Source organism: Opisthocomus hoazin, chromosome 4, assembly GCF_030867145.1.
Source record: "Opisthocomus hoazin isolate bOpiHoa1 chromosome 4, bOpiHoa1.hap1, whole genome shotgun sequence".
In the NCBI taxonomy this organism is placed as follows: Eukaryota; Metazoa; Chordata; class Aves; order Opisthocomiformes; family Opisthocomidae; genus Opisthocomus; species Opisthocomus hoazin.
Genome location: NC_134417.1, coordinates 11,739,858 through 11,763,254, shown reverse-complemented (window position 1 = coordinate 11,763,254; position 23,397 = coordinate 11,739,858). Strand labels below are relative to the sequence as shown.

General features: G+C 43.2%; 1 protein-coding gene across 4 annotated transcripts in view; it reads left to right on the top strand.

Annotated features, from left to right (window-relative positions):
- Positions 1 to 23,149, top strand: part of TFDP2 (transcription factor Dp-2) — a 68,434-nt gene extending 45,285 nt beyond the window's left edge. For all 4 annotated transcript variants that reach the window (XM_075417986.1, XM_075417984.1, XM_075417983.1 and 1 more), the window contains 4 exons: positions 1,518 to 1,669; positions 8,373 to 8,539; positions 14,356 to 14,455; positions 15,360 to 23,149. In XM_075417986.1, coding sequence (XP_075274101.1) covers positions 1,518 to 1,669; positions 8,373 to 8,539; positions 14,356 to 14,455; positions 15,360 to 15,543 — 603 coding nt within the window. In that variant the 3' untranslated portion in view covers positions 15,544 to 23,149. The remainder of the gene's footprint in view (positions 1 to 1,517; positions 1,670 to 8,372; positions 8,540 to 14,355; positions 14,456 to 15,359) is intronic.
- Positions 23,150 to 23,397: the final 248 nt, after the last annotated feature.

The following is a 23,397-nucleotide window of genomic DNA, read 5'->3' as shown; positions in this document are numbered from 1 at the left end:
GGTCGGGGGACCTCTTATCCTTGCTTTCTGGTTCATCTTTACCCATTGTAAAACAGCATACTGCATCTGCGTGCCACAAGCTTTTGTGAGTGTTCGAGTGAAGCTTTGTCAACATTAGTGGGAACGAGAACAACTCAGGAGTCACCTTTGTTGACTCCAAGTTCCCCAGAGTTAGCCTTCTCTGAGTAGTTCTTACTGGAAAATTTCTCGTTGATTCTAAGCTACGAAATTTACAACTGAACTTGTGTAAATATGTGCAGAGTTGTTCTGGGGGAGAGAGACATTTCTGGACCCTAAGAAGGGAAGGCTGACAAATCCAGCTCTTTTACATTCTGATGTGCACCTTTGAGATGCCTAGAGTTTTGGCTTTGATTGCAGAAATGTATCTCAAATGCATCTTTGGTTATAAAGTAGCATTTTATAAATACAGTTATAAGTCATCTTAAGTGTTTTGGTCTGTGCAGACTTTCAGTAATTTAAATGCAGTCAAACTTTTTATGAGGTTACAGGCAATAAGGCTATATTTTTTTCCCTGGTGTGACTATATTGATACAATTTTAGTTAGATATGCACTGAAACTTTTAAATACCTGATGCTTCTCCTTTTTTCATCACCAAAAAATGTTTCTCTACTTAAAGCACAATTCTGACTCTTACCTGTCTGACCTAATAAATTAGCAGCTTCTCTAAGAGTAACATGAAATTATCCTGGTGAAAAGGCGGCAACTCAGGACCTCTTGACTATGAGTCTGAAAATGATGGAGTTGCGCTCCCTTACTATCTATAACTGTCCGTATTTCCTTGATGATGTACATTGTCAAATGGTTTACCAGTCCTTTGGGATTCTGTCTATCCATCTTCCCCTTCAGTGGAACACATAGTGCCTCAAAGCAGTTAAGTACACTGACTTCCAGTCCCTCAAATAACATTTCCTAAAAACACCGATTTTCTTTCATACATATGCAGTCAGATAGAGGAATTCAGTAGAGAGCGAGTGGTGTCACAAACAGCACCTGTTTGAAAACTTTCAGAGGAGAATTTCAAAACTAACTCTTTTGAGAGAGAAAAGAGGGTGATGGATGAGGCGGAGAAGAGAACATGAGTCATGGGAAGTGGGGGAGTGCTGTAATTTCTGTTAACTTTTGTTTCAGTGTAACTGGCTCCTGTCGGAGATAATTACGCATACGAAATAAAGAGAAGACCTGGCTCCAGTGCCTTTTCTAAAGGAAGGGGGAACCATTCTCCACCCAGCTTTATTGCTCCTTTCTTGTTTCTTCTCCAGGCATTGTGAGGGGGGCATAGCCATTAGGATATGTGTGAAAAATTTGTGTTTAACTTCTGTTCCTGGTGAGCTTCGCTAGTGCGAAGAGGAAGTCAGGCCACAACTTACTTTTTAATGCAAAATTACTGAAGGTATTGAGAGATGGTAGATAAGAGCTATGAAGTTCCACTTCCTGGAAACACTGATGTCTTCTCTTTTATTCTCAGTGACCATTTGGTCTTTCTTTCTTTCCACAGCAAATAGCATTCAAAAACTTGGTACAAAGAAATCAGCAAAATGAACAACAAAATCAAGGCCCTCCAGCTTTGAACTCAACAATACAGCTGCCTTTCTTAATAGTCAACACTAGCAAAAGAACTGTTATAGACTGCAGCATATCAAGTGATAAGTGAGTGTTTATGGAATCAGTTTTTAGAATTTTATTTTCTGTGTGGATTGGAATTTTTCTTTGAACACATAGGATAATTTTTTTTCTACTTTACTAAAAGTAATTATGTATTTACATTTACTACTGTCACTTCAGGGGGGTGTTTTGGGTTGGGGTTTTTATATATTTTATGCAGCTGCAGTAGTAATAGGAATAAGTTTATCAACAGTGCTTTACAACCACTAGTTAAATCAGGCTGACTTTCACTGTTGTAAAAGGCACTTCAGGCTGACATTTCATGAGCATTCACTGCACAGGAGAAATAACTGAATTAAATTATATACTAGGACAGCGCTAGCTTTTAATAAACCCACATGGTAACACTTCAGAATTATTCCTGATATGCCATGAATGTATTTAGTGAGAAACACAAGGTAATCCACGTACCACAAAAATAACATCCTAGAGGTCATAATAATAACTTTGAAAGTGTCTTTTAACGGCAAAAATGTCGCACCTAGCTCTTTGAAGGAAAAAAAGGAAGGACATTATATAGAAATTTGCAATACTGTCTTCGTAAGCAAACTGCTGTAGTTGCACTCTTATATTAATCTGGAAATCTTCCAGTTACGTGCTTCTGGGTGCTTATGCTCTTCATCCTGTGAAAATACGGCTGAAAGTAGGAGGTACTGTTATGTTAACTGTTAATCGGATCACAAGTAGTTTATTAGCTGAAAATAGCTGGCTTTGCTTTAATACTGTAGATTACAGATTTCACTCTGTGATATACAAATCCCATATTGAACTTCAAGTCAGTTAGCATACAGCATAAATAGACAATCTCTAGTAACCCAAGCACCGACACGCAAAAAAGCAGTACTGTTAAAAGTTGATTTTTTTTAGAATATTGGACTGAAGTCTAATGCATTCTGTGACAAAACTTTTGGAATACTCCCGTCAGCACTGCAGTTGATCAAGTTGGGAATTTTAGGATCAATATTGATTTAGCTTAACTATGCCCTTATTTTACAGGAATACTGTACAGTTGTTACTGCACTTTTAAACAGCGCTCTATATTTAGGTTTGAAGTCTTTAAAAAGTTGAACCATTTCATACTGAAACTTCAGAACTGCTGCTTTGAAGTTGTCAGAGATTAAACTGGCATTTGGGATCTAGAGAAGTGTAACATGCTTCTGCAATCTCAAACTATAAGAAAACACTACTACTGAAAGTGAGCACACCAAAATTACTTAAGTTGTTGATATTTCAGTTTATATAACCCAGCTTCAATATTACTGTCATCTGGAGATGATTAAGTGTACAACAACCCAAATTAAACAAGCTTTCCACTGTGGTTGTTATTCGTGCAACTGATTACTGGCAGCAGCCGTATGTAGATAGTGCCAGAAACTGCTAGTGTTTAAACCACTGTTACACTGATCTGCTAAAGAAGGCAGCTGGGGAAAATGGCCAGTCAGTTTGGAGAATTCACATTCTGTAGTTTATTGGAGACTGTTTGCACTGCCTAACCCTGTTGCTGGTCAGCTTGAGTGCTTGCCCTTAGCTTGGTTCAACCTCAGTTAATAACCCACTGGAGGTACAATGCTATACATTAGAGAAAATGTCTAGGAAGTAGAGTCTTGTACCTTAGAGAGAGAATTGCCTGCAAGAGCACAAAATCCAGATTAAATTTGTTGTTGATGAAATTTGCACTTCACCATGGGAAAGGGACAGGAACCATACCCAGACTTTCTGTAGACTGTATTGGCCGCTGGACCTAGCTTTTAACACTGAATAATAAGATGGCAGCCCAGTAGATCATTCTATGAGAACAAAAGTTGATTTCTCAATAACAGCCAAAATAATGCTGGGAATTATTAGGGAAAACAGTAAGAAATACAATGTAAACCTAGGTACACATAGTGCTTTTATATCTGGAATACTAAACGCTGTCTTGTTCTTGGAAAGAGTATGGCATAACCAGGAGAGACACCAGAGAGCATCGAGAATGCCTGAGGCCATGAAAAGGCTTTCACAGAAGGAACAGATGGACTCTGGCTTAGGAAGGAGAGGACGATGGATTCGCAGGTGTCTGTAAAATCACAGATGACATGGGGCATGTGCGTAGAGAACAGCTGTACACAGTGCATATTAAAGTTAAAAGTAAGAGACATTCAGAGAAGATACCAGGTGACGGGTTTTAGACAAAAAGAGTATCAGAATTGCCAGTCCCCAAGGGGAGCTGCTCACGAGCCAGCCCAACCTGCAGTGGCGTGGCAGATCTCAGCACACAGGGGCTTTCCTTGGGCTGGGACCCACTGGGGCAGCATGGGGACCCACCAGGAGCCAGCAGCTCTTGTGGCAGACCTGACCAGGCCTGGGCATTGCCAGAGCAACCGCGACCGCCCGCACACCCATCGAAAGCGGCCTCGGGAGCGCTGCGAAGGGAGCGTGGTGCGTCAGCTGGGGCCGGACGTGACAGAGGGCACGCTCCACTGACCGAGCGGGAGACCTGAAGTGCACCTCACCCAGCAACTCTGTGACCGCCTGCACGGGTCAAGGGCACTCATCCCACCTGGCCCTCCGGGCAGAATGGTGGGCACTTGTCTGAGAGCAAAGGCTGCAGCTCTGGCTGGGGGGTCTGTGCCACCTACCCCAGCGGTGGCTGATGCCTCCACCCAAATGGAGCTGCTGAAGGGAGAGGCGGCAGCACAGACCTCAGGCTGGCAGAGGTGCCTCGGCCTTTCTCCTGGGGCAGGGACAGGCAGCAGACCTCCCTGCAGAAGGTGTGCCTGAGGGAGGACCTCCTGTGGCAGGGGGCTGAGCTGCAGGGAGGCTGACAGCTGGTTCCAGGTGCAGTCTGTAGCAGACCCGCAGCCCATGGCCAAACAGCCAAAAACTCCCCTACCAGCACAGAGGGGAGGGGGGCCAATCATGCAGAAGAATGGAAACCTGCAACAGCAAGGACCAACTGGAGGAAGAGACTTCCCCACAGCCTGAGGTGCCCTTGCAAAACCGCTTCACTGCTCCGCAGACTGAAGAGGAAAGACCTGTCACATCAGGAGAGACGCTGGAGCGGAGTAAGGCAGCCCAGTCGGCTCCCCATGTAACAACTAGCGCAAGAAAAGGCGATGGGTGATTGTAGCAGATGACTTTCTTCTGAGGGGTACGGAGGCACCCATTTGCCAGCCTGACACTCTCTCTGGAGAGGTGTGCTGCTTACCAGGGGCTCGTATCAGGGTCGTCACCAGCAGACTGCTGAGCCTTGTACAGTCCACTGTTATCCGCTGCTGTTGTTTCATGTGGGCCATGAACGATATAGCCAAAAGCAGCCTGAGGAGAACCAAGAAGGATTACACAGCCCTGGGAGCGGTGGTGAGGCACTTTGTGGAGCGCAGGCCATTTTTTCCTCAGTCCCCCCAGTCAAAGGGAAGGGGTTGAAAAGGGCTGGTCGAATCTGGCAACTTAACACTGGTTACAGGACTGGTGCCACAGCCAGGGGTCTGGTTACTTAAGCCATGGGACTCACTTTGAGAAACTTGGGGGCTGATGGGGTCCATCTGTCAGAGAAGGGAAAGAGCATCTTCGGTCAGGGGCTTGCCAGGCTGGTGAAGAGGGCTTTAAACTAAGGATGCTGGGGGAGGGGAACCTCAATCCATCCCACTGCTACCAGTTTGAGAGCCTGGAGAAGGATCACAGGTCAGCAGGAGAGCACCTGAAGGGCAGCACGAAGGAACTCCAGGCAGCGCCTGGAGGCCCAGCTGAAATGCCCAGCTGAAATGCCCAGCTGAAACGCCTCTGTGCAAACACACCCAGCATGGGGGGAATAAACAGGAGGAGACAGAGACGTGCGCACGCCTGCAGGGCTGTGATCCTACTGGTATCGGGGAGACGTGGTGGGACGGCTCCTATGACTGGAGCGTTGGAATGAAAGGATACAGGCTCTTCCTTGAGAAAGGACAGGCAGGGGAGATGAGGGGTGTCGCCCTCTACGTCAGTGGCCGGCTGGAGAGCGTGGAGCTCTGCCTGGGGCCAGATGAGAAGAGCTTATGGGTCAGGATCAAAGGGAGGACAGGGACAGGTGACATTGTAGTGGGGGTCTCCTACAGGCCACCTGACCAGGAAGACCGAGCAGATGAGGCCCACTATAGACAGACAGGAGCAGCCTCACGTTCACAATTCCTGGTCCTTGTGGTGGACTTCAACCACTCTGATAATCAGTTGGAGGGACAACGTAGCAGGGCATAAGCAATCCGGGAGGTTCCTGGAATGCACTGGTGGTAACTTCCTTCTCCAAGTGATAGACGAGCCAACGAGGAGAGGTGCTATGCTGGACCTTGTTCTCACCAACAAGGCGGGGCTGGTGGGGAATGTGAAGCTCAAGGGCAGCTTTGGCTGCAGTGGCCATGAAATGGTGGAGTTCAAGATCCTTAGGGCAGCGAGGGGGGCACACATCAAGCTCACTCCCCTGGACTTCAGGAGAGCGGACTTTGGTCTCTTCAGGGATCTGCTCGGCAGAGTACCACGGGATAAAAGTCAGGGAGAGAAGAGGGGCCCAAGAAAGCTGGTTAATATTCAGGGATCACACCCTCCAAGCTCAGGAGCAATGCATCCCAGCGAAGAGGAAATCAGGCAAAAACGCCAGGAGGCCTGCATGGATGAACAAGGAGCTCCTGGACATAGTCAGGCACAAAAAGGAAGCCTACAGAGGGTGGAAGCAAGGACGGGTAGCCTGGGAGGAATACAGAGAAATTGTCTGAGCAGCCAGGGAACAGGTTAGGAAAGCTAAAGCCCTGACAGATAGAATGAAATGTGGACAGGGATGTCAAAGGCAACAAGAAAAGCTTCTAGAAGTCTGTCAGTGGTAAAAGGAAGGCTAGGGACAATATGGGCCCTCTCTGGAAGGAAATGGGAGCCCCGGTTACCTGGGATATGGAGAAGGCTGAGGTACTCGGCAACTTTGTTGCCTCACTCTTCAGTGGCAAATGCTCCAGCCACACGGCCCAAGTCACAGAAGGCAAAGTCAGGGACTGGGACAATGAAGAACCATGCACTGTCAGAGAAGATCAGTTCGAAACCATCTAAGGAACCTGAAGGTGCACAAGTCCATGGGACCTGATGAGATGCATCCACGGGTCCTGACGGAACTGGTGGATGAAGTTGCTAAGCCACTATCAGTCACATCTGAGGAGCTGTGGCAGTCTGGTGAAGTTCCTGCTGACTGGAAAAGGGGAAACATAATGCCTGTTTTTAGAAAGGGAAAAAAGGAAGACCCAGGGAACTACAGGTGGTCAGTCACACCTCTGTGCCCGGCAAGATTATGGAGCACATGCTCCTGGAAACTACGCTAAGGCACATGGAAAATAAGGAGGTGATTAGTGATAGCCAAAGGAGTTACGCTCCTTTCTAGCATGCAGTGTTTGACCACAACACTTAGGAGGAGAAATGCAGAGCTATCAGTAAATACAGCCTTTAATCCTGTACCGTAAAAGCTGAATTCAATAATTACTTAACTACAGTGCTTGCTGGTGGTAACTTGATATGACACTGGTCTCCCATCCCCTGTTTGTAGAACATAGTTACCTGACTTTAGCTGCACCAGTCCGAGTAGCAGGAATGTAATTCTACCAATTAAAGGTATAGCGACACATCTTATTTTCCCTTCTAATGTCGTTACGCTTAAATAAATATAGCTGCATAAACAATAGATTTTATAAGTAATACTGTATGAGTCATGAAAGAAATGATGCCTGTAACTGACAATTACACCTAGTACAAACCATGGAGATCTCTAGATGAAAATTTCCTGTGTAGGCACAAAAGATGGAATTTTTCCAAACTTCCTGGATCAGGTACAAGACAATGCGTATTAAAACTAACAAGAAAATCCACATGTGACACAAGTCTGGCGAGCTAATGGAAGACCCACCAGTGAGCCATCTTGCAAAGATCATATCTCACGGATGGCTTGGTTTTCCAGGGATAAAGGATTTGTCAGCAGAAAATGAGGTATTGGGAACTAGCCTTATGTTGTAATCCCTGGACCAGTGCTGTCCAGGCTTTTAACAGCCTGTGATCATAGCGTAAGGCCAGTCTAGATGCCCCTGCTTTTCTTAAAGCTGTGTTAAGTTTATGTTGCTATTTCCACTTTTATATGCAATGACAAACATTTTGTGAGTCCTGCAGCAGAAATGGCAGGTTGTGAACATACAGGACTCGCAACAGACTGCTTTGCTAGCTGCATCCAAAAAAGCAAAGTTGTACCAAGGTAAATAGGTCAGCTCACAGGAGGAGTGTTGCACATAAGAACAGAAAGTGAAATGTAGAAGCAGCAGAAAGAAAACAGTTGTTTTGGTGACAGGGCTGCAGGTGACCTTTAAAAGTATTAGATTTAGTACAAGTGAAGGTTCATGTTCAGTAAGGCCTCCTTCTTCCCCTTTGAATCTGTTTGATGAGGCGGAAAATTTTAGACTTTCTTCTTGCAGTGGTGAAGTTACTTTAGGTGAGAAGGTGCCATTTTAAACCCTGTAGGCATGCCAGTCACAGGAGCAGAAGAGAAAAAGTACGTGCTGCACTTTTTTTTTTCCTTAAGGACCCTTTACAGATAATGAAGACTCTAGACACTTACCTCAGTGCATGCCAAATAAAAAAAAGGGAAAATAGGCAAAAAAAAGTATAGCTGTGCTCTTTTCAAAACCATCTCCCTTTGACTTTTTACATGCAGATTTGAATACCTCTTTAATTTCGATAACACTTTTGAGATTCATGATGACAGTGAGGTGCTGAAGAGAATGGGAATGTCCTTTGGGCTTGAGGCAGGCAAATGCTCAGCTGAGGACCTCAGAACTGCAAAATCACTGGTGCCAAAAGCTTTAGAAGGCTATGTCACAGGTAAGTTAGCATGAGACTTTTTAGTATTAGACTTTAAACTATTGCTCCTTATCAAATTTGTAATGTTAACGGAAACAAATTTAATGATACTAACCTACACAGGTACGTAACATTTGAAGTTATATGGAAGCTAGTAGGATTGGTACGTAAACGAATTGGTTTACAGTTAATTTTGGAAGGTTTATTGTAGTTCTGCTGTAAATTCAATGCACACTGATTTATAGCACCAAACTTTCGAGTGAGCTGCATTATGAAGAAATTATTTCTTGAATAACTAAAATGACACCAAGAACATATTTTCATGAGTTAGTCTTAGTTTTGAGTAAATATGGATGTGAGGACACATCCATATACTTCCCAAGCTGAGGACGAAAAGGAAAGAAAAAGAGCATCTTGACCTGGTTGAGTGTAATCCGTGTGACCCAGCTGCATTCGCACTTTACTTTGTCTGGGGTAGGCGAGCTCTGCTAAGAACTCTCTGTATCCCTGCCCATGTAGACATGCTGGGTGTACTCTCGGTACGTGGATGGGAGGCTCTTCTGCGTCTAGTCATTTCCACGCTTACTTACTGTGTAAACCAGCAATACTTAGGTAAAACGCATGGCCAGCAGGTGCCATCCAAGAATGGAGCTTCTCTAAATAAAGCAAGAGGCTCCAGCGAATTCCATGACAGGCGTGCCATGCAGAGGCGTGTACCTCCCCTAGTCACACTGTTGGAATAAGTCACACTTCAGTAGACTCAAACCTGGATCTCCTTCAGTGTTGCATCACTGGAGCAGGGCTGCTGAAATTTATAATCACTTCTCTCGTTATCGTCAGACTGCACGCCTCTTGGTCTACCCAAAGCTTAAACTTAGCCCAACATGTACTCGAGTTTCTGGAGGGACTGTATCTGTTAAGGGAGGGGAACAAAGCTATTGCCCGGACTTCTCTACTAACTAGGCTTTGGTCGTGTTTCAATTACAATAGTATAAAACTGTCTTTCACACAAAGAGGTTGGAAACTTCAAACATTTGACCTAATGTTTTTAAAACTTTCCTGAAGTTGATTCCCTTCTGTTGGCAACATCTAATCTTCACATCAGGATCTTTTAAATGTGGGTTTTATATTAAAAATGCTGTTTTGTTTTGTTAAGAAAAACACAGTTAAGTAGTCACGAAGCTGAACATGTGTCTTCGTATTCTTGATTTTACTATGTGAGAGAATTAAGAATGAAACAGTTTCATAAAATTTGTGATGTTAGAACTGGATATAAATTAGAATTCAGTTACATTCACTAAATTTAGTACATTTTAAATGGCTTAACATTTCAAACTACATCAAATGTGCTTATGCTTATCAACACTTGTTTGTGTTTTTCTGGTCCTCTTGTCCTGTGGGTTTTAAAACTAAGATTTCATATTTTAATTTCAGTCAGTTTTGAAATTACACACCAAGTCTTTACCAGGCTGCACTGGTGCCAAAAAGAGAAGTTGAAACACATCTCGATTTGTTCCTTGCAGGTTCATTCAGCTAAAAATCATTTACCACGTCATCATTTACCCTGATCGATCTAGTTAGTGGTGTCCCTGCTCGCTGCAGGGGGGGTGGACTAGATGACCTCTAGGGGTCCCTTCCAACCCAAAACTTTCTATGATTCTATAATTCTATGATCTCTCCTACGAGGAGAGGCTGAGGGAGCTGGACTTGTTCAGCCTGAAGAAGAGAAGGCTGCGAGGGGACCTTATAAATGCTTACAAATATCTGAAGGGTGGGTGTCAGGAGGATGGGGCCAGACTCTTTTCAGCAGTGCCCAGCAACAGGACAGGGGCAATGGGCACAAACTGAAGCACAGGAAGTTCCGTCTGAATGTGAGGAAGAACTTCTTCCCTCTGAGGGTGACGGAGCACTGGAACAGGCTGCCCGGGGAGGTTGTGGATTCTCCTTCTCTGGAGATATTCAAGACCCGCCTGGACAAGGTCCTCTGCGGACTGCTGTAGGTGACCCTGCTTCGGCAGGGGGTTTGGACTATATGACCCACAGAGGTCCCTTCCAACCCCGAACAGTCTGTGATTCTGTAAAGTACATTGGCTTCAATTACTACTGTACAAGAAAAGCAAATCAAGGTCTTTTGTTTATTCACTGAGTAAATTTATTACAGTCAGGAGTAAAGTTCTCCCACACTAGCTGACTCATGAACTCAACTGCTGTAGAAACTAGTCCTGTTCTAATACGTCCAAGTAGGTAAGTCATTGCCCATACAATGTTAGCTTGACCTTAGCCTGGGTCATCTTTTTTTCAGATAATTACTGACTTCCAAACACTAACAGTAGTTTGTGTTGTAATGCTTGCTAATAGGGCTGGAGAAACAGTTGGGAGAATGCAAGTCTAAACCAGTTCAATGAAAGAAATTTAAACTTGACAAAAAAACTTGGACCGTCTCAGCTTTAGAAAAAAAACAACTTCTAGTTGCATTAAACGTGCCAAATAATTTGCTTGGAACTGCTGAATAGATGTTGTGTGCATCAAAACTTTACTAGTGTATTTTCTTTGCAGGAGAATCATGTGTTTTAGCCATTTTTCAAGTGGCCTAATTTGATAAAAGTAGTGTCTGCTAGGTTTGCTATAGGTTTCATGATGCTTTAGCATAAAAGTGTTGGGGTTTTTTAACATGTATTTTAAGTACTACATTGGTATGATCCTCAGGTGTCTGACCGCTGCTGAAATCAGCAGAAGCTAAGGCATATTAACACCATGAAGAAAAATATTATATGTATCTTAAACGATGTTTGTAACACATTTTCTGTTGCTCGATTGTCGTAATTGATACAGACCTCTAAAACTGACATGATTTGACCTTACTTTTTCTTGTTTCCCAAAAGGGAGCAAAAGTAGAGGGTGCAGCAGCCTAACCATAACTTACGGTAAAAGTTTACATTAAAATGTTGCTTTACTTAAGTTGGTAATCCAGAAAAAGTCATGGACATACAACAGACTGCATTACAGCCACAGTACTTGCCAGCGTCTTCCTGCAGAAGAAGCAGTGTTGTTTCTGACAGGACACTTGGCACCAGCTTCAGACGCCATCCCTGGGTCAGAATCCTGGTGGCACGTTGCTGGCCTTTTTTTCATGGACACAGTTGCTCTCCACTGCCCTCTTCATGAGCTGGTTCAGGGCACTCAGCTGCAGGCTTTTTAGCTGGCAGAGGCGTTTCTGACAATTTAGCATGCAGAACTGTATAGCTAAGGGCACAAACCAGAACAGTTTCTGTGTGAAGGAGCGAGCGAGGTTGGTGGATGAACAGAAATACGCCACTGCTTGAGACAAGCATAAACTCTTGTAGAACCATCTCCAAAGCAACATCCTGTGGGTTTTAAGCCATGCATATACTACAGGCAGTTAATGCAAAACTAAGTCCTCCTGCCTTTGTCAGTTGAGTCCTCGCTCCTAGAAAGGAGATTACAGGTTTTAAAAAGCAGGAAATAAAAATTCTGAGGCACCAATAGCTGTGGTAACACCATCCCACTTGTACGTATGCTGCTGAGGCAGTGGGCAGAGGAAGTAGTGCAGTTTAGGACCTCTAGATTACACCACTTTATTCTTCCCTGCATGAAATAGTCCTCTGTGATCTACCTGCGTAACAAACCTTGACTGCAAAATGGGCTGGAGTTGGAACTGAAGAGAGAAGATTATCAACAATAATCCTGTGCAGCACTATTCCTTCTGCATTGACTACACAAGGCTGTTCATGGTATTCCTTTAGAGGCTTCTCTAAGATATACCAAGTGTATCTCCTGCACGATATGCCTCGTTCAGAGTAAGGATGCCACTCTTAGATTGGGCTGTACCACTGTGGGAAGTTTCTTCCAAGCTGCTTTCCCTGGTGCATAAGTGTAGCTATTAGTAATTTACCTGCTCTGGTAGAAATAGTAAGTCTTCTCATTGCAGGCAGACTTCTATTTTGACAGTCCTTTCCAGACAGGAAATGGCGTCTTCAGCTCCCCATCTTTCACACACTTCCTCTTTTCCCTGGCTCGTCAGAGCCCACTGGAAAACAGAATTTGGAAATACAAGACAGTGAAAGTAAAAGGCAGGGATATGCATCTATGAACCTTGCTGCCTTTGTATAAAAGTATTAAAAAGTATAAAATCCATACTTTCTTTCACCTTGCTCTTTGAAAAGAAAAGCTAACTAGTTATTATCCCAAAACGTTAATAAATGCAAGATTACTAGCGCTGACTTGTTATTCTTCTGGACTATTAAGCATGTACACACAGGTACACCCCTTCAAAAGACCAGGAAACAACACTGTGATACACCTCTAATCCACTTTATTAATCTAAATACAATGCGGTCATTCCAAATGGTTTAGCCTCCTCCTGCAAAGACAGGAGGAAACTGTCAGAACACGTTCTCTGTAGAAATGAACCTGCGTTCAGGGCAATCTCAATGCAAGCCATCCAGCTATGTCCACAGTCAACTATTCTCATCTAGTCTGTCCTCATAGATCACCCTAAAGCTGCCACTTACTAATGCTCTGTCATGTTCCAAAGACTCTGCTGGCAGGAACATCAGCCTTGCTAGCCTTGCTTTGTAATGAATCGTTTCAATACCTCGCTGCTAATGAGTCTCCACAGCACAACACAAGGTGGCCTGTGAATCCCAGTGGGCAGTGAAGGCAGTTCAGGTGGCTGTGACAACCTGCTCCCAATAGTCCCTGTGCTTGGCAGCACTCTGTCATCTCACGGAGCCTAAGCTTAACAAGAATGACAAATGAGAATGCATATGTAGCAAACACATTTAGTTATTCCCTTATCTGCTACTACAGAACAATTCTAGATAAAATATGGATAGTACAATCCTATTTTACTGCCATCTTGCTGTACAGACCAGAGGTTTGCAGAATAGTAGTAAGGACTGTAACTCGTGGTTTAATGCATCCAGCTGGAGCCACATGGGAGCACCATGAAGAAGAACTAGACAGTCGTGATGACTTGATTTTATCTTTGTGTTGAGACAGAATTTGGGTGGGTCAACAGAAACACCTTATCTAAGAAACAAATCAGAAACAGCCTCCCCACCCCCACCCCCCCGTAACTGGGTCAGCGACTTGTTTTGCTTATTCTCTTGGCAGAAATGAGCGCAACTGGAAACAATTGACAGGCATTACTTGGTAGGGGATTTGAAAACAAGTGCTGAGGGTTGCAAGTAACCCATTCCCATCCCTCAGAGGGCTTTTAACAAATTAAGGAATTCAGCATTATTGCAAGATCATTTTAATCCTAAAATTTCCTATCCCTAGGGAGGAGACTGACTTACATGTCACACATGCGGTGTACTCTTGGCACAAGACCTCTGACGCGGTGTGTTCGTGTCCACAGCTGCCTGCTGTCTCTCTTCACTGTCAGAAGGGGCTGCTGGGGCGTTTGATGGGTTCTAGCTGTAGCAGTATGTTTCCATGAAGAACTCCAGAACTATTTCAGGTACCGGTGCCTGCATACAGCTATTGGCCGGGGCCATCTGCAGTGTGAAATCTCTTCACCGAGAGGGAAAAGCTTCATAGAAATAACCACAGTTCTGATCGCGAGGGAGTGTAAGGCTTGAGTGCATCCACAAACAGCAGGGAGATAGATAGATGGATAGATAGATAGATAAATGGATAATTCCATCTTGATTAAACAGGACACATCTACAGCATAAAATCAACTCGAGCTACTGGTACCTTCTCTTCTAAACTAAGGAATCCTAACTGCAAAGAGAATACAAAGTTTAAGATCATAAAAGGAAGAAAAAAATTTAAGTCACTATCATAAATACAATTATGCTTTCTTCTAGATATGTCTGCAGGATTTTCATGGATAAGCCAAGGGTTACTTTCAGCACAAGCAGTTTCACATTTAGAGGTAGCAGGAGGCACTTCTGATGCTAAATCGAGGTAAATAACATCATGTTTTATTCAAGATTAGTGACATACACTCGTTGTACTTTCAGTAACTTCACTATTGCACACCATTTACATGCAGCAAATGAGATGTTTTCTGTTATGGTTGATTTTTTGTTGTGAAAAAGTCTCTTATTCTGTCTTCCTTGATAATTAGATACGAAAGGTCAAATCAACGTGCTTTGAATTTTGAACATACTAGCTATTTTGTATCTGTGTTTCAAAAGAACAGAATCGCTTCCAAGCCCTTATTATATAGACAGAGTTTTCCTGATTAACCTTAAATTCCTGCCTGGGCACAGACTACAATTAGGTAATCACATATGGAAAAAAGCCTTGTAATACTTCTGAAGAATACAAAAGACTGGTGTTTCAATGCACTACTGCTTAAACTCTCATGAAAGAAGTTTAGTCCACACAGTCTAATCATAATTTTAAATTAAAAACTAACCAACCAAACAAAAAACAACCATCACCAAAAACCCAATCCAAAAAACACCTCAACAACCATACTTTGCTTGGAGGTACCTTAAAAAATGGAAGGAGGGATTATTCTGGAAGATGTTCTTCCTCATGCCATTTAATGGCTTAATTTCATATTGCAAACATTGCTGGGTATTGACAAAACTGTGATGGATTTATTCTTCTTTACGCTTTCTTTGGCTTGAGCAATTCTGCTAGTTGGTTATGAAAAAAAAAGCCACCCAATGATCCTTTTTATGTGACTTACCAATATTTGAGCAGTTTTCATAACTATTAGCTGTGGTAAATGTAAAGCTTTTGATTTTTTTCCTTGTTAATAGCATTTGCTTAACTAAAAGAAAAGCTGAGGCCAAAAAGAAAACTTGAATCTTCATGAGACGTGCTCTAAACTTCGCCATTTCTGTTGTTTTGGTAGTGGGAATCCAGGGTTGAGTTTGGATGCTGAAGTGGCCTTAGCAACAGGGCAGTTTCTTGCCCCTAGCAGTCAACAGTCCAGCAGTGCAACATCCCGCTACTCGGAATCACGGGGAGAAACTCCATGCTCATTCAATGATGAAGATGAAGAGGATGAAGATGAGGATTCTTCCTCCCCAGAATAAGGACAGTGGAAAACAGAATATACAAAATGCTGCTCATAAATATTGTTAATGGGAGCTCCTGTTCGGATTTTACTGAAGTTTCTTGCCTTGGTTTGCATTGTGTTCAGTGAAGCAAAATGGAGGCTTCAAAACAGATTCATCCATGGCTGAAACTGAACACTTGTTGTAACTGAACAGCGAGTGCCGTGCAGACACAGAGCAGGATGGGTTTTGTCAAGTATGACCAAGGGAGAGAACAAAGTCCCCGGAGACTGGGCAAAGTAAATGTCAAGCTCACATTTTCCATTTTGGGACATTCTGTCTCAAGTGTCTGTCTTCCCCTTACCTTTACCAGATGCAGAGGAAAAGAGAGTCAGTCAGCAAATGCCAGCTCTCGCATTGCCTTTTGGCTGTGCTACCTTTAGAGAAAGGGGGAGAGAGCATGCGCAAATGCGCTAGAATAGCTATTTAAAACTATCGTATACGAAAATTGTTCTAGGGAAAGGGGCTGTTAGAATGTTTGCTTTGCTGTTCAACTTGCTGTATAGAAGATTCTTAAAAGTAATATAAATTGCAAGTGATTAAATGAATCTTGAAATAGTTTAAATCCATTTTAGATACTCTAAAAGTAAACAACGGTATGTCTCTTTTGAAAGGTTCATATGTTCATTTATACTGCAGACCTAATTTATTATAAATGATTATTCTTAGCCATTATTAAACAGTCAGGATAAAAACAGCAGTATTCTCTACACCAGCTTTTTTCAAGGAAAAAAAGTTTAAAAATTGTATTTCTAGATTATAGTGTATCCAGTATAGCTTCTCCTTTACTGTTCTAACTTTATAACCCCTTTGATTTTATAGCACGTGTTGGATTTTTTAGAGAAATGGCTTCTGTGTGAAGGATCTTGGGCAGCACGTTTTCAAGGCAGTATTTTCAAATTCAGGGTGGGCAGATCACATAACTTTCTAGGTCATAGGCTGAGGTTCTTAGGAAAAAAACTAAATTTCAACAATCCATGTTTTGCATTTTAGTCAGTTTGGATTATGACAGACTAGGTTTGTTAAAATGAACTTACTTCAGTTGCACTCACCTTGATGCGCCTTTGAAAAATAGTCGTATTGAACCACTTCTTAGAATAATTTGTGGCTAAAAGTACACAACATGAATTGCATTTGAGCTGTTAAGTTAGACTTGCAGCAGGAGGCTCCGTGTTCTACAGCTAACATCACATCCACTCATACAGACCTTTTTTAAAAAAAAATACACTGTAGATGTACTCTTCCCATGGTATTCTAACATCCAGTGTTTTAACTAGTTTCGAAGTTAACTATTTTTAATTAGGTAAATCCAGTTTAAAATAGTGTTACTTTTTAGGTTTTATACTGTATGTAAAGAGCTGACCTGTTTCCCAGTGTACGAGCTGTCAGGGCCCAGGGACATTGGCTCTGTTACTGAGTTCCGAGGTGAGGCAGCTTCTAATCCTGTTCCTCGCTTGGGCAGGGGCAGCAGCCTGCTGTGGCCGCTGCGCTGGCACAGTGGGGGCACGTCTTCAAGACAGACCTGCCCTCGAGCCAGCGAGACCCAAAAGCACCAAACCTGAGCTGGTGGGTAAACTGGGGCTCCAGCTGAAAAGCAGCTGGCTGTGGTACAGGAGTTCGCACGCAGCTGGCTCCGTACAGGACGGGTAAAACTGTGAGGAGCACACAAGCACACCTGCGTGTTTGCATTAAACATTCAGCAGCTTTTCACAGACAGTTGGAACTCCTGCGTTTGAGGTACAGTTAGGGCAGCACCATCATTTAGGTGTAGCTCTTGACTGAGAAAGCAGAGCTGTCAAGCTTCACAAGCGAGTTGCAAATGCAAAAATCCAAAGAATTCTTACATGCCTGCCATGTTGCTCACCCTCTGAGCAGGACTGTTAAGACCGTCCTGTGCTCACTGCTCACAGGCAACAGCAGCCTGAGGGGTTTGCACTGCCTCACTTCAACCAAATCTGTAACGCTACCTCTGTATGAAGAAAAGCTTTACAAATACAAAATAATATTCTTGCTGAGAGAGTCAGTGCACTTGATTGAAGTGGCTCACTTCTGAAAGAAGAGGAGAAGGTAACAGATACTCCAGGCATATTACTGTGGAATTGTCAGCTTCATGAATGGCATTACATTTAAGCGGGTAATGGCTTTTATTCTTAAAAACCCATTGTTTTTGTCAAAAAGTGCCCTGTCAGCTTTCATTGGAGAGGGCAGATCAAACATACCTGATAGATGCAGGATCCTGTGCAACTCTTAACGAGGGGAACATTTTCTAAAGTTATTATTCCTCCTCCCCACTACATTAGGGGCACATTTAACATAGCACTTTCTTCTCATTTCCCTCTCAAGATGTGTGTAAGAAGAAAAGCCAGCAAAACAGTGAACAATTTCTAAAGAGGAGCACTTTGACCTATCAGAACCTGGCAAAAAAAGGCCTCCTGCCCAGACATGGAATGGATTTTATTAGCAGGCAGTGTGCTTGCTGCCTTACAGCAGGAAGATCGTCAGTGATACCTTCCTTCCACTGATGTCCACGTCCTTCAGAGCAGCAGCCTGCACAAACTACTTGCCTTCTGGCAAACTTCAGGCTGTCGACTTTTTAAGAAACAAAACAAAACACAAACACAGAAACCAAAAAAACCAACAGCAATCTAGGCGCACATAACATTTATTTAGACAGCTGAACCAAGACTTTGGAAGTTATTTTTCTTGAATTAGTTAATTACAAAGGACAAAACAAGTTAGTACATTTAGAAGAGCCTTCAAAGGGAAATTCTTTCCTTGGGGCTCTTTGTGCCAAGCGCCAGTTGAGGATGAAGTTCAGCTACAGCACTGCAGTCTTGTGGTTACACTGAAGTCTGGGAGCTAGGAGAATCCTGGGCCTTACCCAGCCATCGTCACACGTGTGTGATCTCAGACAAGCCTCTCAGTCATTCCTGCTGGTCTTAGCTGACATATTTAACCAAACAAACAACAACAACAAAACCCCGAAACAATTCAGGTGAATGCAGGACCTCACCAAACGCAGCTGCTGCATCTGAATTGAGCTCTGAGCAATTAGGAGTAAGGAGGGGATTGAGAACATTGTGCAACCACCCAGCTCCGTTGAGCTCAGCTGTTTCAACACGCAGGGTTTCCCTCCACCAGACGCGTTTCAGAACCAAACGGTCAGCAGCAAGACTGGTTTGCCCATGTTTCTATTCAGTTCGTTACCCTAAGCCTCTCCCATCTCGTGCCGTACCCTTGGCATTCACTGGTATGGAACAAGTAGCAACTGATTCTCGATGGCATCTCTTGTAAGACAAAGTGAACAGGTAAATTTTCTGGCGTGACACATTTCTGTGTCTTGGAACACTACTCCTTGCTAATGCAGAAGGCAATGATGCAAGCAATACAGTGCTGTGTGAAAATGTTTTTATATTGCAGTAAGCAGCTTTATTTCTGGACTTACTTTATGGTGCTTGAAAAATCTAAATTTCACTTAGAGAAACTCATTGGCACCACAAACTAGATGGAAAATTATGAGTGGGAGACAGTATTTTTCTATTATGTGGAAATCTGACATAATATTTGTGGGTTTTGGCTTTTAAAATTGTATTAAGCTGTGCTGGTCTTCTCATTTCAACACTGAAATTAATGGCAACAGTCCACCTCATCTTAGAAAGTTTGTATATTTAAGTAGAGACTAAAGCAAACGATACCAGTTTAACTGACGGTATGATTTTAACTAACTTCATTAAACCTGATAGAAGCCACACTGTAGATACTTCCATTTTGGTTAAGGGTTTTGATCAGTTTTTTAAACCATAGCTTGCAGATACTCCCAATCCTTTTGAGCTGCTGGAAGCTGCCGAGTACGCAGAATACCCACAGGAGGGCTTGTGCTGACCAGCTAAGTAAGCCTGAAGTAACATTATTTTAAAAGGCCTAATAACCAAATTTTGATGCCATCCCCCCCCCCCATTTAAAGAAAAACAAAACCCCCAAGTTCATACAGAAAATGATGCTTCAATTTAGAATTCCACAGTTAAGGTTTTAAATGTCAAGTGCTCTTTCTTCTGACCATATCCACCATTTTAATTCAAGAGCCTGGCTGAAACTTAATCCCATTTGAACAGTGGGCAATGCTCATTTCTATAATTAACTGGCTCTTCTCAGCTGAAAATCACCCAGGCAGTTTATCGAGAAGACTTTCCTTTTAGTGAGTTAAAGGCATTTGGGGTTTTGGATGCACTTAAAGACAAAACTAGTAACCACAGGGTACAGGATATAGAAAACAAACCAAAACACGTGATCTGCTGACTGACCCACCTAATTTATGTCTTTTCATTACAAGAGTCTCTCAGGTCCACAAGTATTTTAAATAACAAGATATAATGAAGCTGGGAAAAGACTCTATAAGCTTTTTAATTTAAAAAATTCCAGTAATAGTAATACTTTGAGGTGACACCCTTCTGCTTACCACAAGCTTAATTAATTTTAAAGAAGGAAATGCTGCAGTGGAGTTACTCCAAGGCCTGGTGTATTTTATGGCCAAAGGGTGCCTCGGCCTTCAGCGCTGGGAAATGGTGCCTGGTGCAGCATGACCGATGACCGAGGAAGAGTCTAAGGACTGTTGGTCTGTTCATTGAGTTTTTGTTTTTTAAAATACGCCACTTCTTGACTTCTGACCTATGTCAATAAATCATTTGTAATTTCTGATCATCACACACACCTACCCTTGCAAGCACGTTAACAGCTCTAATACTTCATTTTCTGCTGGTGGGTGTTCACATAACCGGATCCTAATACCATGAAACTTCCTGAAACTCTCATTCCTTAGATGTAACCGAGGCCCCAAATCAGATTATCTCTTTCTTATTTAGCTGTCAGCATTTAGTCTGGTGAGTGTTTTGAAGAGGCTATGAGCAACTGCAGGTGTATTGCCCAGCAAACCCCCACAGCCAGCATCACTCCCAGTTGTTCCCACCCTCTGCTGAGCATTACCATCCTCTGGAGTCACTGCAGAGCTGCTCATCCAAGCACTGCTGCGCTCGTCCAGTTACCTGAGCTGGCACCGACAGTTAGCTGAGGGAATGCTCAGAAAAGCAGCCAGACGGTAACTACCAAAGGGGCTGTTTATCACCGCTCTTCAAGGAGCGCGTAGTCATTCTGCATCGTCACTACTCCTACCTTGTGTGGCCTACCCCACAGATCAGCCAAAACCAAAATGTTCTCTTTCTGCTTATACCTTTTTGCCAGTATCCAAGAATCCAGCATTTAGGCTATCAACCTAAGCTGCAGGACACCAAAAATCCTTTCTTAGAGCTGGGCAGAACATCTGAGATCTAACCATCCAAATCCCAGGAGAAAGCCTCCTGCTTTGGAATGCTATGGAGCAAATAACTCGATTTTCCCTTTCTCCGGTAAGATGAGCAGGCTGACCTGGATCAGATCAGTAGCTGTAGGAGGACCACGGTAATTCTAAGCAGATACAGGAACCTCCCAATAGCCCAGACTTGCAGCTCTTCCCAGTATTGGCTGGATTGAGCAGCAACCACTTCATTTTCTGACTTCTCTGAATGCTGTTCTTAAGTACTTCACGCTCTCCAGGTGTAGGCACTTTAGCTGTCTTAACACCATGGGACAGCAGGATACAGCCAGGTAAAACTTAAATCCAGTTGTAGATGTAAATCAAACTCATCTATGCAGTATATAGGAAACTTTTTCCAAGACAAAAACGAATCTTTAACAATGACTGGGGTTTAGCCAATTCTCATTATCCAGGCTGATTGAAACAGAGAAACTGAGCCCGAGCGCATCTGGTCCTGTGCCTTCCATGAGGCAGCAACGGCACGCCACGGCACGCCCACCAGACCGAGGGGCCACGCACCCCCGGGCCTTCCCGCCAAAATGCGTAGGTCACATACGATTACTCTGAATGGCCACACAAGCTGACCAGAAGAGGGTAAGGCCACAAATTCACTCTCCAAGTTTCTTGGTGGGTTTGTCAAATCTCTCCTGTAACTTTACCAATTAGTAGAGTTTGTTGCGCTAATACAAGGATGAAGTGAATTTCCCTAGGAAAATGCCAGCTGAATCACAACCCCGCACACAAGTTGCTGGCTGGCACACTCCCTTGTCTCTAAAGCCAGGCTGTAGATATCAAAAATACTTCAGAGAAGTATATGCAAATATTACGACACTGCATGTCACAAGCACCTACTGTGAAAAATGCATCATCCTTCGAACAAACCTGTAAGAACTACGGCACGAGTTCACCCTCGTTCCTCAGGTCCCGACTGCCAGTAATGCCCTGGGACCAAGGCACCAACCTCGGCACCGGCGTGTCCTGCACGGCGCCGGGAGCCGCCAGCCAGCATGCACAGGCGCAGCGGTGACAGCACCCGTCTGGCCGCACCGCTTGGCCGAGCCGGCAGGAGAGCAGCCCCCCAGCAACGAGCCGATGCCGACGGCCACGGCCAGTGCTGCGGAGCCACTGCAACCCCCAGGGCGTGAGGAATCCCCGTCCCCCCTTACAGTAGCACTTTTTAACATCTACCGTATTTTACATGGATGCAAGTCATAGTGACACGTGCTTTTTGTGTCTACAATACAGAAACCACTTGAAAGTCCATTAACTGATAAATGAAATAAGACTTGTTTTTTCTTTTTTTTTGGTGAAGAATGAGGCCAGTCACAGAGAAAGCTATTTTATGACCGCTTTCAATGCTGAACTCAAAGGAGGGTTTGTAAACATAGTGGGTGGGAAGAGAAGCACTGACAAATCCAATTTATGAGGATGCTAACTATATGGGATTGGAAGTTGTAATTATTTTTTAAATCTACTCATCCTACTCTCCCCCTCCACCCAGATGCATACTGGCATAAAGCGTCACGCAAACACTGGCAGAAATCTTTCTCCCTTTTCTTGTGCTAAACTCCTGTGTCTTCGGCAAAGTCCATGTTGCCCATTCACCTTTTAAACAATTTGCTGCGTGTTTTTTAATTCTTCATAGTTTTATTTCTTTCCAGATACCTTTAAATTATAAATTAAATTTTTATTTTTGCAGAAAGACTGCTATTAAGCTATGCAGATTTTTTTTGTCCTGATCAAATAGTGTTAATTTCTACTACCACACTGTGCGTGGCCAGGAGTAGTGTAAAAAAGTGTGGTAGTAGTGTATGTGCTTTAAACACTGACAAAGATATAAAGAAAAATGTGTATATAAAGTTCTACTTTCCTAATAGGAACACTGGCATTAGCAAATAGTATATTTGAACCAATAGGAAATATTACTTTGTAGTAGCAAACACTTTGTAAATAAAAACTTGTTATTTTTTTAATGGAAATTTTATAGAAGAAGCTATTTCTGTATGCTCAGCTGATCCCATGTTTACTGAAAATGCTGCAGGTGGGAATCGTACATTGCAAACTGCAAAACGGGGTGGGGAGCAGGCAAGGCTGACTGAGTGAAAACTGTGTGTGCTTTGGAGAAAAACCTCCCGCTGCCAACAGGAACGCAAAGCTTCGCTGTAGAAGAACTGAATAAAACAATTTCAAGGCAACAGGACTGGGCTTGTTTTTGAGAAAATCATTGTGGAAAAAAGTTGCTCAAGGTTAATGTTGACAATACATGTACCTCATTTTTAAAAAAAAAAAAGGAACCCTTTTACTTTACAATTTAATATCCAGGCAATATGGCATCCTGTGGTGTTTTGAGGAGAAACATAAAAATCTAGCAGTTGCGGCTCATTGCTTAGTTTACCATTCAGAGGAACTTCGTTGTTATTAGCCAGGGAAAGATGCCGGACTTCTGAGATTGTTACATTTTGGCAACTAACTCACAAAATGTTTGG